This window comes from Equus caballus, chromosome 17, assembly GCF_041296265.1.
Source record: "Equus caballus isolate H_3958 breed thoroughbred chromosome 17, TB-T2T, whole genome shotgun sequence".
In the NCBI taxonomy this organism is placed as follows: domain Eukaryota; kingdom Metazoa; phylum Chordata; class Mammalia; order Perissodactyla; family Equidae; genus Equus; species Equus caballus.
In genome coordinates, this window is record NC_091700.1 from 88,187,760 (window position 1) to 88,202,417 (window position 14,658).

Here is a 14,658-nt window from a genome sequence, read left to right on the forward strand (position 1 = left end):
TGGGTTGTCACGAATTAATTTTAAATTATCAAATAACCTAATGGGTGGCAGGAAGGCTCTGACAGATTTGTCTACAGATGGAATTTTAAAAATTGAGACTTAAAGATGAGCAGATAACTTTGGAGAGGCCCCCTCAGCTTCCTGCAGGCTCATTCCTAGCATGGCTCTCAGACATGATCCCACTCCCCCTTCTGCTGGGGTCAGCCTGAGGCGGTCTCATGTCCTCCAAGGCGGGCTTCTCCACTGATGCCAAAAGGCCCCAGCACACTCTGGCCTGAGCCAGGCCCCGGGGGGTGTTTCTCATCCCGGGATTGTGTGTCAGAGAGAGTTCTTCAGGGCCTGGCCTTCCAAGTTAGAGTGGCGTGTCTTCATTAAACAGAACAGAAGGGAAGCAGGGACTGGAGCAGGGGGCTCATTTGGTTAAAACTCCAGGGTCTGAACATCTTTGGATTTCATTCCAGAAGGAAGCAGCTTGACCTTACAGATATTAGCGGCCTTTTCCTTTTTTCTGTTCCACAGTTAAAAAAAAATTCCAGGCAAGAGACATTTTCCATCTCCAGCCCTCAGGCATTGACATCTGCGTCCATAGCCCTTCCCCTCCCTGCTGTGGGTGCCCTGGAAGGCAAACACAGACCAAGCCCCTTGTCTTTCCTTTGTGATGAGTGCCTGTGCCACCCTGCCTTCTCCTTCCCACATCCCGAAGATTCGTTGGAGAATGCATGTGTTCCCACATCAGATGTGCGAGGTGGGAACAGGAGTGATAGCAGCACGTTAGGGTGCCCACTCCTCGTTCTCTGTCACCCTTCAAGGATGAAAGCAGCCCCCAAATAGTGTTTCCTCCTATCGCATTGTCGATGTGTGATAGCATCCATCCCGTGGCCCTGCAAGCATTTATTCTGTGCTGCTTTGTTGATCGCCACAATATGTCTATTAAATCACTAGCAGGTCATTTTTGATCACATTTCATAAAGGACCAAAGAAAGAGTTGAGTCAGGCTACGCAGAAGTCTATGGGATCAAAATGAGTTGGCTGAGTCCCTGTTCTTGGCTCACGAGCTGTCGTGGGCACAGAAAAACCTTGCGGCAGGCGTTCCAGGGATTGGTGCTATGTAATAAACTACCCCGATACTCAGTGGCTGAAACAACCATGCAGCATATGTCATGGTTTTGCGAGTCAGGAGTTGGGCTTGGCTCAGCCAGGTGAGCTTCTGTTCCGTTTGGCATTGACAGAGCTCCCAGATGGGCTGGTCTGGAGGGTCCAAGGCTGACACCCAGCAGGGACGGCTGGAGGCCGGGGTCAGCTGGGACTGTGCACCAGAGAGGCCATGAGGGGCCTTGCTAGCCTGGGTTCAGGGTGGTCTTACTGCTTACGTGCAGCTCAGGGTTCCTAGAACAGGTGTTCCCAGGGACAAAGCAGAGGCCACGTGTGGTGCTGTGACCTAGTCTGGGAGGTCACACAGCATCACTCCCGTACTTTATGGGTCAAATCAGTCACCAGCCCACCCACATCCCTGCGAGGGGCAGAGACGCTGCCTCTATGGAAGGAATATCACAGAACTTGCAGCCGTGTTTTAAAAGCAGTACTACATGGGGCCGGCCCTGTGGCCGAGTGGTTAAGTTCGCGCGCTCTGCTGCAGGCGGCCCAGTGTTTCATTGGTTCGAATCCTGGGCGCACACGTGGCACTGCTCATCAAACCACGCTGAGGCAGCGTCCCACATGCCACAACTAGAAGGACCCACAACGAAGAATATGCAACTATGTACTGGGGGGCTTTGGGGAGAAAAAGGAAAAAATAAAATCTTAAAAAAAATAAATAAAAACATAAAAAATAAAAGCAGTAGTACGGAAAGCAGACTGGTAGTTCCTCAGTAAGTTAACCATAGAATTTCCACATGACCCAGCAGTTGAAAACAGGTGTTCAACAAAACTTGCACACAAATGTCCATGGCAACACCATTCACAGTAGCCACAGGGGAAACAACCCAAATGTCAATCAGTGAATAAATGGATAAATAAAACGTGGTATATCCATACAGTGGAGTATTATTAAGCCATTAAAAAGAATAAAATTCTGCTCTATACCACAACATGAACTTTGAAAACAAGCAAAGGGTAAGAAGCCACACACGAAAGGCCACATATTATGTGATTTGATTTATATGAAATATCCAGAATAAGTAAATTCAGAGAGACAGAAAGCAGACCCGTGGTTGCTCTGGGAAGGGGAAATGGTGAGTGACTACTTAATGCGCACGGGGTTTCCTTGTGGAGGTGATGCAAAGGTTCTGGACCTGCACAGTAGCTCTGGTTGCACAATGTTGTAAATGCACTAAAGGTCACGGATGGTAAATTTTATGTGTATTTTACTACAATTTTTTAAATGATAGATTTTTTGTTGTTGTTTTAACGTAGCCTGGAATGGTCTGTGCCCCTGAAAGTTTATGTGCAGGAGAAAGAGCTCCTTAGACAGCTTTGCTTGTCACTCCTTTATCCTGGAACACAGGTCCTACGTTTTGAGAAACAGAGCTTTAAGTCATGGAGAAGATTCCTCTCCCCACGGCACTCGCCTATGGCTTATCCATCTTCCTGGTTCTCCTGCTCGCAGCGGGAGGCCCATAAGGCCTGGGGGTTAAGCGCATAATTGTAGGCCGAAGTGTGACCCAGCCCCACCGTGCAGGCTGTGCAACTGTGGGCACGCCATCAGGCCTCTGTTAGTGGAGTTGACGGTGGTCCCTGCTCTGAAGGTCCCTGGGAAGGAGAGGAGCTTAGAGACGGCATGGCAGAGCATTCAGTAAACAGTAACTATGATGGCTATGACTTTACCCTGAAAGGGACCCTGGTGCGAGGAAGCCAGACTCTCTGCCTCGGGCCGGGTTTGCACGCTCCCAGCCAACTCTCAGGGTCTGTTTTCTCCGCAGGAATTCATTCGCCTGGGAAGCCTCAGCAAGCTCTCCGGGAAGGGGCTCCAGCAGCGCATGTTTTTTCTGGTAAGTGGTGAGAGCTGTCTGTCTTCACTCTGATCCATGGTCCATGCGTCACAGCGCCCGGCCTCGGCTGCCCAGGGAGGGGGCATCTGGAAGGCAGGAGAAGCAGCCCAAAGCTGCTCAGCTTGGATTTGTTGAGATCAATGAATTGTCATGCAAGATTTTGAAAACATACTCTCTGCACTTGTTGGTTTCAACGGAGCCCGTTCATCTCAGCGGCACTTGTCCTTGCTCCTTTAGTTCAACGACATCTTGCTGTACACGAGCAGGGGGCTGACAGCTTCGAATCAGTTCAAAGTCCATGGGCAGCTCCCGCTCTACGGCATGACCGTGAGTATGCGCCATGGCTGTGGGATCAGGGGCCTTTCCGTCTGGCCTGCCTGCAGATTACAGGCCAGGCAAAAGGGAGCAAGAGCCAGTGATGGTGACAGAAGGAAGGACAAGGAGGGGCTTGACAAGGAAGCGAGAGCATCACAGCTGCCATGGGAAACCTGGGCCTTGTTAGGTCTCCCCTAGAGGGGCTCTGGGACATGGCTCCTTCTCCTGCAAGTGGGATGCACAGGTATGTCCCTTCTAGAGTCAAGTGAAGAGGCAAGCTGACAGGCCACATGTGTGGATTTGCCTCTCACTGCCCCGAGCCTGGCCTCAGGGACCCTGAAAGACAGTCCTCCCTGCCCACATGCAGTTACGGAACTCACCCCTAGACCAGGGAGCCACCTGTCCTTCGCCAGAGATGTGCCAGGGGACAGTCTCCATATTCTGAGACCCTTGGGCGGCAGATGCAGACAGGGTGCCCGTCTGCACAGGATTATTTCCCTAGCTTATACCCACACTCTCCTCAGTGGTTGCAGAGGGAAGTTTGTGGCCTTTGCCAATAAATTCAACGTGTTTTGACCTTCCTCCTGCCTTTCCAATTGTGATATTTTTCTGATTTGGAGCCCTTGTCCCTCACAGTAGCTTGTGGTTCTTCTGAGCCCTGCTGAGTTTCACCACCACCTCTCCAGCATTGGCCTGTAGCCAGTTTAGTGAATGTGTGAAAATGCATTGAAGGGGGCTGGCCCCATGGCCGAGTGGTTAAGTTTGCACACTCCGCTTCGGCGGCCCAGGGTTTCACCAGTTTGGATCCCAGGCACGGACATGGCACCACTCATCAAGCCATGCTGAGGCAGCGTCCCATATGCCGCAACTAGAAGGACCCACAACTAAAATATACAACTATGTACTGGGGGGATTTTGGAAGAAAAAGCAGAAAAAAAAGAAGATTGGCAACAGTTGTTAGCTCAGGTGCTAATCTTTAAAAAGAAAAAGAAAAAGAATATGCATCGAAGGTCTCACTCCCTTTTTTGCAATAATGTCATGAACACTTGTCTCACAGATAGAGGAAAGTGAAGACGAGTGGGGCGTGCCCCACTGCCTCACCCTCCGGGGCCAGCGGCAGTCCATCATCGTGGCCGCCAGGTAACTCAGGAAACTGACCCCTCAGCTCTTTACCCTTTTGTCTGCTATTGCCTGAAAACCTGACATCCATCTCTTCTTCAGTTCTCGGTCCGAGATGGAAAAGTGGGTCGAGGACATACAGATGGCCATCGATTTGGCAGAGAAAAGCAGTGGCCCCACTCCCGAGTTCCTCGCCAGCAGCCCCCCTGACAACAGTAAGTGTGGAGAGGGAAGCTTTCCTGGTGCAGACCCAGGCCCGTTGCCTCAAGGAATTAGCGTGGAGAGGGGGCCAACTCTGGCTTGCAGAGGGAGGGTGTCCTATTGTAACTAAAATCACCTTTCCCATGTAGCCTCATATCCCTGGTTTAAAGCTCAAAATCAAGGAACTTCCTTTTTCTAAAAGTAAAACTGTTAAAACAGTGTGAGGGGGCCGGCCCGGTAGTGTAGCAGTTGAGTTCACATGTTCTGCTTTGGCGGCCCAGGGTTCACTGGTTCAGATCCCAGGTGCGGACCTACACACTGCTTGTCAAACCATGCTGTGGCAGCATCCCACATATAAAGTAGAGGAAGATGGGCATGGATGTTAGCTCAGTGTCAGTCTTCCTCAGCAAAAAGGAGGAGGAGTGGCAGCAGGTGTTAGCTCAGGGCTAATCTTCCTCAAAAAAAAAGCATGAGGGAGCAGGAAGGTCATCTTTTCTGGGCCAACATTGCCATTTGTCACACAGAATGTCAGCGTCTAGGAGAGAAAACAAGGCCGTCCACGGTCTGGGCAAGTGCCGTGGGCCCAGCACCCAGATGTGTTAGGCACTTCCTGGCAGAGGGGCTTCTGGGCTAGGGGGATGCCCCCAGATATGGAGCCCTGACAAGCAGAGGGGCTGGTGGGTCCCCGATAAGCAGAGGGTGGCTAGTGTGTGCACAGGGTTCCCCAAGGCCAGACTGCTGTGAGCCCCCCAACCTTCTCTCCCAGTCAGCAGCTGGGAGGGGTCAGGAAAGGGGTCTTTTTCCTGGCAAGCAAAGATCAGAAGCACTGCCTTTTGCCGCATCCTGCAGAGTCCCCCGATGAGACGGCGGTGGCCGACCAGGAGTCGGAGGATGACCTCAGCGCCTCGCGCACCTCACTGGAGCGCCAGGCCCCCCATCGTGGCAACACCATGGTGCACGTGTGCTGGCACCGCAACACCAGTGTCTCCATGGTGGACTTCAGCGTGGCCGTGGAGGTACGGCCGCCAGTCCAGAGGGCGGGGTAGGGGCAGGGACGACCCTGTCCTTCTGAGCATGCGCGCTCAGCCTCGCAGGCATTTCTCTTGTCGTCTCTCCTGGCCTTCAGCTGTCCGCACTGCCGCGTATATAGTGGTCATTTTCTTTTGTTCTCTGGGCCGTCTTCACCGTTGTCTTCCTCCCGCGGAGGCAGCCCGAGGGCCCAGGCTGATCCTGCATTTAGCTGTGTGACACTAGCGGCCAGGGGACGGCCCGTGCAGTCGCATCCTGGAGCCCCTCCCTGAAATCGGGTGCGAGGAGGCAGGGTGCTCGGAAAGCTGGTGTCGGGCCACGTCCGGTGTGGTTCAGGGAAGAACCCGCGGGACACGGCCTCTCCAGGCGGGCTCTGGGATTCGTCCCTGAGACTTCCCTTTGATGATCGGCTCTCCCCAGATTGCGACTGTGAATCTTCCAGAACTCTCCAAACCCCATTCCCCAAGCATTCTCCAGTCTAGGTCCATAATCCCTTCCCTTTCAGAAACTGTCAAACCTAGAAAGCTCAAGAACCGCAAACTTGTCCTTGTATTCCGTTGGCAGCAGAGCCTGACTTGACCGCTAGGAGGCTCTTAGCAGTTTCCTCTGCGTGTTCTTGTTTCACTACGGGATCATGGCGTGTTTGACGCTGGGCTGCTGCCCCGACCCCGCGGCGGGGGTGCCATATAGCAGAAGCCCTAGATTATCTTGGTAAAACCTGTTAAGTTCCGAGTTCCTAAACACACCTGGCCTAAAAAGTGTCACATAAGGGACTGTGAGCCAAGAACCATGGTTTGTTTGCCTTTTGAACCGACAGCGTTGGGAATGTGCCGCATTTCCTGATGGATAGCCCATGAGGATTCTCAGAGCTGGTTCTCTGGACGTGACCTTTGCTTCCACGAGCTTCTTGTATTGTTTCTCTGCTGCAGATGTGCCTGCTCTTAAAGCATCAAGGGGATGCAGCCTGGGCACAGGCCCTGGTGCGGGGCTCCCCAGGCTGTGCCTGGCCTGCCTTCCCTCTCTTCTGCGCCCCACAGGGTGGGCCTCTCTCCTCCTGCTGGGCTCCTATACTAAGCAGTCCGCCCCCCTTTCCCTTCTGCTGGGTCTGTTTGCAAAGCTTGCCAACTGGAGATTTCTTCCAGGGGATGGAGAATCTTTCCAGCATGGAGGGAGCAGGGAAGAACCAGGGAAAAAATACCTGATCAGATCTCATCTGTCCAGTACAGTCCAGTGAAGCTGGTGGAAGTGCAATGCTGTGAGAGAGGTCGTCTGCCTCCCTTTATACTGACCTGATGTGCAGTCAGGACTGTCAAGGTGTGGGAACCGGGTGGGCTTGAAACCTCCTTTTTAACCCTGGAGGCACGTAGACCATTCAAGAATGCAGCAAACGCACTTAAGGCAGGCCCTGGGCGGCCCAGAGACACCGCCTCAGGCCCAGCTCTTTTGGGGTGACAGGCCTGCACAGCTGCCGTCACACGGTCAGTGAGTGTGCGGAGCCGAGTCAGCACGCTGTGGCTCTCGGGCCCCATCCTGCCCACCCCCTGGGGGGGTCCAGCCCAGGAAGTAAGCAGGGGTTTTACGTTTTTGAATGGGTACTACAAATATCTTTGATTTTGCCAGAGGTGAGGACCAGGAGATCGGAAGTAACGGCAGTGAGAGGGAGAATCAGGGGTGGGGACTGTTAGTTCCCTGTGGCGGCACTAACACATCATCACAAACTGATAAAACAACAGAAATTTATCCTCTCACAGTGCTGGAGGTCATAAGTCCAAGATCAAGGTGTTGGCAGGGTTGGCTCCTTCTGGAGGCCCTGAGGGAGGATGTTTTCCAGGCCTCTCTCCTGGCTTCTGGTGGTTGCCAGCAATCCTTGGTGGTCCTCAGCTTGTGGATGCATCACTCCAGTCTCCACCTGTCTCGCTTGGTGGTCTCCCTGTGTGTATCTGTGTTAAAAGGTCCTCTTCTTATAAGGACACTAGTCATTGGGATTAGGGCCCACCGCACTCCTGTAGGACTTCATCTTAACTTGATTACATCTGCAAAGACCCTATTTCCAAATAAGGTCACCTTCACAGGTAATGGGGCTTTGGACTTGAACATATCTTTTTGGGGGGACACAATTCAATCCACAACGAGGACTGAGCCCTCTGCGAGTCAGGAAGAGGGAGGAGCAAAGAGGCTCCCCTTCCATCAGGGAGTCTAGGAGGAGAGAGCACTGTGAAAGGCAGCGAGGAAACGGGCTTCAGCTGGTTCTGGGTCAAGGTTGATCTCGCCCATAAAATCAGCAGATGAAGACTGGGGTCAGGCGGGGACAGCGTAAGGGTCATCTGCATAGACAAAAGGGTTCAGGCTCTTGAGAGCAGGGTTTAGGGGCTGTTTGACCCCAGGAGGAGACTGACGTGTATCAGAGTGAAGCCAAGGGAAGTGAGAGTTTCGGTGGGTGGGGTTGGCAACCTCAGAGGCCACTAGCACAATGGGAGCAAGGAAAGAACAGTGGCTACAATTAAGAAGCATCTAGTCTACTAGGGTGGCAAGGCCAGAACGATTTTTTCCAGAGAGTTTATACTCTACTCTGGGTGTTCCAGAAAGGATCTGAGGTGGCTGGCAGAGAGTAGAGCATTCTCTTGAACCTGCCTTGGAAGAAATACTGGCCAAGAATCTGGTTGATCAATAAAGTGTGTCTACTGCCCAGTGGGACTGGCTCTTGTTCCAAAGTTAATTGCATCTAAGAGAAAGCTCTTTTGGACTCTATCTGAAGGGACTTATTTGATTCAGTATAAAAACATGAAGTACAGTCACGTGCCCCCTAACATTTCAGTCAACGACAGACCACATATACGACAGTGGTCCCATAAGATTAGTACCATAGATCCTAGGTGTGCAGTAGTCTGTTATCTAGATTTGTGTAAGTACTCTATGATGTTTGCATGACGATGAAATCGCCAAATGACACATTTCTCAGAATATATCCCCATCGTTAAGTGATGCATGACTGTGTAAGGAGAGGAAGGCGTGCTCCTCTCCTTGCCTCCGCAGTGTGACTGGCATGTAATCACGTGGGATTTGCAAAACCATCAAATCCCCAACTCTGGCTGCTGCATCACCTGCGTGGAACTCAGAGCACCCATTTTCTTGTGCCTTTCTGCCAGAGGGTGTGTGGCAGACAGACAGGGTGATAGATGGTTGCCTCTGGGTGGGGGGATGGGACACTCGGCCTGGGATGCCCCCTCCCACTCTGTCTGCAGTGTCCCCCTAAGCCCCAGTCCTCAAGGATAGGCTGTCCCCTTGCTGCGTTCTCTCAGCTTCACTCAATGTTCATCTCTCTCTCCCTATCAGACCATGAGCAACTCAAGGGCAGAGACATTTCAACTCTTTTCATCTGAGGTCCTGGCGTAGGGGCTTTACTTACATGGTACTGAAAAATGCTTATTGGATTAAGCACAAAAGTACCAAAAGGATAGAATGAAGCAAACTTGGGTATACTTTTTTTTTTATTGTGGTAAGTTTGCCCACAACCATTTTTAAGTGAACAATTCAGTGGCAGTAATTACATTCACAAGGTTGCACGACCATCACCAGCCCCCATTCATCTCCTCTTTGAGTCTTCCTGGTAACGAGCTACCAGTTTATGAGGGAGGTGGGTAGCCTTCTCAGTGTCCTCTGAGAGCTGACAGTGAGGGGCTTTGGAGAGCCAGCGAGGTCGTGCACCCTCCCTCTGCGTTGGGCATCCCATCTCAGCTGCCTGGGAGTTCAGGCCAGTGCTCTGTGCCAGCAGCTTCTGCAGGCCTCAGGAGACCACAGGATGCCCTGGAATGCCCATTTCTACCAGTTTAGGCTTTGTCCAGCTCCTGGGGAGAGGTCACGCTGGCACCTGGCAGAGGACGGGGCCCAAAAGCACTCTGCTGCGGTCCAGCGCTCCTGCCCAGGCCAGGGCCACTAGATGGCGGTCAGGAGCTGCTGGTGCGGGGCTCACGCTGGCTTACTGCTGAGGGTGAAGGATCCTTTCCTACAGCCGCCATGCAAAGCACCACCGATTGGGCGCCTTAATCATATTTGTCTCACGATTCTGGAGGTCAGAAGTCTGGAAACCAAAGTGTCAAAAGGTCCAGGCTCCCTCGGAAACCTGTACGGGGGGATCCTTCCTTGCCTCTTTGAGTTTCCGTGGTTTGCTGGCCATCCGTGGTGTTCTTTCGCTTGTAGCTATGTCACCCCAGTCTGTCTCTGTCTCCACAAGGCGCTCTTCCCTGTGGCTGTTTCTGTGTCCCGCCTCTTTAAGGACATCAGTCCTAGTGGATTAAGGGCCCACCTCACCCTAGTTTATATCCTCTTAACTAATTACACCTGGGATAACCCTATTTCCAAATAAGGGCACATTCTGAGGATCTGGGTGTCCGGACTTCAGTGTATCTTCCAGGGGAACGTAATTCAACCATAACACATGACAAGAATTAATCAATCAGGCTCATACCGTCCACCTCCCAAGGGTCTCTCCACCTACCAGGGAAAAACACCACTTTCCTAAGTCAGTTGCAGGAGGCCTGTTCTCAGAACCACAGCCACTGCCTGTGGGCCCCGTCCAGTAACCACACTGGGAGTCCCACTGGACTGTGAAGACCGGGTTGTCCTTTCCACAGGACCTGGATGTACCCCCACTGGTGCTCCTTACAGGCCTACTTGTCTTTCAGAATCAGTTGTCTGGGAATCTGCTGAGGAAATTCAAAAACAGCAACGGGTGGCAGAAGCTGTGGGTGGTGTTCACGAACTTCTGCCTGTTCTTCTACAAGTCACACCAGGTCAGTGCCTCGCACAGGGCAGGTGGCCCTGTGACCTTTGGGATAAGGCACTAAGTGTGCCCACGCCAGGGAGGGGAGGGCCTTTGGGATCCGCACACAACACGCTCCCTTCTCGGAGGGCGGGCAGGCAGCCTTCCTCTGGAAGGATGAAGAACTTTGCTACTGAGCAGCCCAGCCAGGCATGGAGAGAAGCCAAGGGTTGGAGGGGGTCCTACCACAGGCCTGCTGGGGAAGGGCATGTCTATCAGAGACCCTAAACTCTTAAGGGAAAGTTGCCATCCATTTGCTGACATATCCACCAGCCTTGAAAAGGGCCATTTGTCTGCTGGTTGAACAAGGAGGGAGGTGACCTAATTGATGGCTCATGTCCTGGCCGGGATGCACTAGCTGGACCATAGCACATTGGCCAAGACCAGCTTGCCCAGAGTTGCTGTGGGACAAGAAGGCTGCAGCCACCTCTCCAAAGGCACCTTCTGTTGACCCTTTCCAGGACAATCACCCCCTGGCCAGCCTGCCTCTGCTTGGCTATTCACTCACCATTCCCTCGGAGTCTGAGGATGTCCACAAGGACTACGTGTTCAAGCTGCATTTCAAGTCCCATGTGTACTACTTCAGGGCCGAAAGTGAATACACGTTTGAAAGGTAATGTCCCCCTCTGCACAGGCCACCTGCAGAAAAAGGACCTCTCCCCTGAAGAAAAGGATTCCTCGCAAGCTAGTAAGGGGCTACGGCTCTCCCAGCAAAAGCTACTCACTGCCCATGGGGGGCCTGGGGGTTTACACCCTTCCAGAATGTGCTTTCATTCTAACCCTGCCAATTGCTTAGAATAAAATTATGTCCTGAGATCTGTGGTCCCTCTGCCTGACGCGAGTTCACTTCTGTCCTCAAAGAAGTGGAACCAGGATTTCCAGTAATAGCATCAGTCCTTAACCTGTACAGTGTCAGTTAATGCTACACACTGTGCACTTGTCAGTCTCTGATGTGTGTTTCTGTCTCTGGCTTCAGCAGCTGTTTAGTCCTAATACTCCTGATTGGGCTATGGCCAAAAAGGCTGTTTCAGGTCAAAAGACCACACGAGAAAGGGGAAACACCCTAATACTGCTTCAAGTTACCTTATTAGTGAGCCTGCCTACATGTTATAAAGAGACCCAGGAGCAGCAGTCTTCATTTAGCCAAGAAATAAAGAAAATGGAAAGAGCCAGGCTATCACGTTTGACTAGTGGCTTCAGTCTGTTCCTAAAATTCAAGTACAAATTCTGGGTTTCTGGGAACTGCATCCTATAGCAGGACAAAAGCAGCTGTCACTGCTGAACCACCACCTTGGGGGGTGGGGGTCCTTAGGCCACAGACTAGACAGGGCAGTAGTCGCCACCACCATTTAGGGAGAAACTTCTCTCCTGGACCCGCTGTATGGTAGGACAGGAACTTCTTCCCTCACCACCAAACGACACTGAACCATGAGAGTTTCTAACGGGCCGGTTATGACCTGTGCACAATCCCTTGTAAGGTTATTTCAGTGCAAACAGTACAGCAGATTAAAACCCAGTCAAAGCCTCCCATATGATCCCCAAACAGCAGCCCCTGAGCTCTGCTGCCTGAAAACCCAGCCCAGGGAGAGCAGTTCTCAAACCTGACCCTGAACTGGAAACCTCAGAGTGAGGGACTGAACGCGGGAGCTGCATTTATCCAAGGTGGGCTCTTGTCATCATTGTGGCAAGGACAGTTTAGCCTTGAGGGGTAAGATCCTAAAAAGACCTGTGATTAGGGAATTTCTAAAGCCATGCCATCAGCTCCATGAAGGTAGGAACCTTGACACTATTGACATTTTAGACCAAATAATTCTCTGGGACGGGGGGTGAGGGGATCCATGCATTGTAGGATGTCCTGCAGCATCCCTGGCCTCCATCCATTAGACACCAAATGTCCCCAGATATCTGAAAACCACAACATACCGCAAATAGAAGTATAAAATGAACTCCCACGAAGCAGGATGGGCCGCACACCACTGTCCGTGAGAAAGATGAAGAGGTGGAGCTGTCCTAAACAGCCAGAGGTCACCTCGCCTCTCACTGCTCTAAATAGGGTGTGCTGCCGCGTCACCTGGGCAAGGCACATCCATCTCAGTCACTTTGGGCTCTCTCTAAAATGAGCATGGCCAGGTCACTGGTTCTCAAACTGTGCTCCTCAGGAACACCCCGAGGAACCCTTAACCTGGCTTTCATTTACTTGGGTGTTACCCGTTCATTTGAGAACTCTTCTTTGGCTAAAACGGCAGATTACAAACCAGGCAGTATTACCTCAGGCTGTGGTTTTACAGGTAGTGACGGCTGAGTGTCATGAGGCTGTTACAAACGAGAGAAAAAGTCAGAGGCGGGATTTTATAAGAAGCAGCCCTTGGCAGTTCTCTTGCTTTATTGTTGTAGGTGGATGGAAGTGATCCGAAGTGCCACCAGCTCGGCCTCCCGTGCCCACATTCTGAGTCACAAAGAATCTCACGTGTACTGATGGCAGGACAAGTTGTTGATTGTTCCAGCAGTGGCTGCTTTCCTGGAAGACGTCCGCTTTCTTCTGTATTAGTGAAGCCTAGTAAAATTGGTCCCTGTCTGGAAAACAAAAACATGGTGTTACAGCAACTCTCATGTCTCTGCAGAACCGTGTTAACCTTGTCTTTTCAGCTGTTAATTTCTCGTCTGAACGGAACAGTGCTCCCACCTCCAATGCTGGTGGCGGTTTCGTCTGTCATTCTCTTGGTGGGCTGTTTTTAGCTTGTGCCAGTATTAAAACCTTGTCATTAATATAGTGCCAAATGACATTTTTTCCCTCTACAACTGCACCTTAAAAGCAGTACAGACACATCCGTTCACCAAAAGACAGGGCGAGTGCTCTTCTTTTTCTTAAAGAAACTTTTATTATTTTGATTTATAGGCTGCTGCATTTTAAAAAATGGATTTTCCAGTGTTTGCGATACACATGGCACAATCTTAAGCAAAAGAGATCATTTTCAGATTTCGTTTTTTTCAATCTTTCTACTTTTATAATAATAGGAAGTTAGTAGGATTTACTTCTTTGATTAATAAGCAATTTCCAGCACACTACGTTCCACTTTGGGGTTTCGTGCTCCAGTGAAACGCTGGTTACCAGACCTACTTCTTGGCGCAAGTTGACCAAATTGTTTAAGTGATTACTATTTACAAACTGTAGCGGGTGGTTTTCTGTTAAGAGAAGCAGAAATCCAGTGTGATATCTGCATTATCACTGTACTGTGAGTGGTGTATACGATGGGGAGATATTAAGCTGTGGTGTTTTGCTGTCTGTTTCACAAGCATGAAAACCTGTATGTCAGAAATCAGGGCCATTTGTGGTAATGTTACGTTATGGAGAGTTTTTGTGAGCTTCCGGTGGATGCAGAAGCACTGCGAGCAATGGTGCGCGGTCCCCGGCACCCGTCATTCATACTTATCTCCTCCTGCAGCTGTGGTTCGGAACTGCACATGCAATAGTAGTATATATTGTACCTGTCTTCAAAAAACATTCTTTCCTCCTTTTTATACTCATTCCCCCCAGGCATGGGGTACCGACAGTATGACATTGCACATCCTTGACAGTCGGACTACACAGGGAAAATGGTTTCTGGTAACTGCTGGGCCCACTAGTCAGAATCTGTTTGCCTATTCTCTGTGTGGATCGGGTGGCTGCTATTCCCTTCGTATTGTTAAGCCCTATTTGTTGCAGCCCCCAGAGGGGGCGACCAACCCAACACAGTCCTCTCCCAGTGCCCTGCACCACAGCTGGGAAAGCCCCTCACGAAGAAACGCAGGTCTGCCCCGACTCTGTGGAGCTGTGACTGGTGGACGTGGAAACAGCAATGTACAGATGGACGAGTAGCTTGAGATGCGTTAATCATTTGCCTTACAATATGTACCAGATGGTTTTAAGTACTAACAAAAGGGAATAAAAATACCTCACGCCACAATCCAGCATATTGAAGTTTTAAGGCAAACGAACCAACGTCGTCTCTTGTCTTTCTTTTCATCTAATGCGGGTGGGCTGGAGGAGCTAACAGTGCTGCCTCTGCCGGGGAGGGGCGGAGTTGGCGGGTCACGGCGGGTGGGCGGGAAAGAGAAGAACAGCCTCAACTGCTCATTAAGACAAAGTGTTTTGGCAAACTTGGTATTTTACAGCCTATCTGTTCCTTCCAACTTGGTACTGGGGAAGCA

At 51.2% G+C, this 14,658-nt stretch overlaps 1 protein-coding gene across 6 annotated transcripts in view; it reads left to right on the forward strand.

Annotated features, from left to right (window-relative positions):
* FARP1 (FERM, ARH/RhoGEF and pleckstrin domain protein 1) overlaps positions 1 to 14,445 on the forward strand; it is a 288,033-nt gene extending 273,588 nt beyond the window's left edge. For all 6 annotated transcript variants that reach the window (XM_070239941.1, XM_070239944.1, XM_023621750.2 and 3 more), the window contains 8 exons: positions 2,919 to 2,987; positions 3,225 to 3,314; positions 4,360 to 4,442; positions 4,524 to 4,636; positions 5,472 to 5,638; positions 10,334 to 10,441; positions 10,932 to 11,083; positions 12,865 to 14,445. In XM_070239941.1, coding sequence (XP_070096042.1) covers positions 2,919 to 2,987; positions 3,225 to 3,314; positions 4,360 to 4,442; positions 4,524 to 4,636; positions 5,472 to 5,638; positions 10,334 to 10,441; positions 10,932 to 11,083; positions 12,865 to 12,946 — 864 coding nt within the window. In that variant the 3' untranslated portion in view covers positions 12,947 to 14,445. The remainder of the gene's footprint in view (positions 1 to 2,918; positions 2,988 to 3,224; positions 3,315 to 4,359; positions 4,443 to 4,523; positions 4,637 to 5,471; positions 5,639 to 10,333; positions 10,442 to 10,931; positions 11,084 to 12,864) is intronic.
* Positions 14,446 to 14,658: the final 213 nt, after the last annotated feature.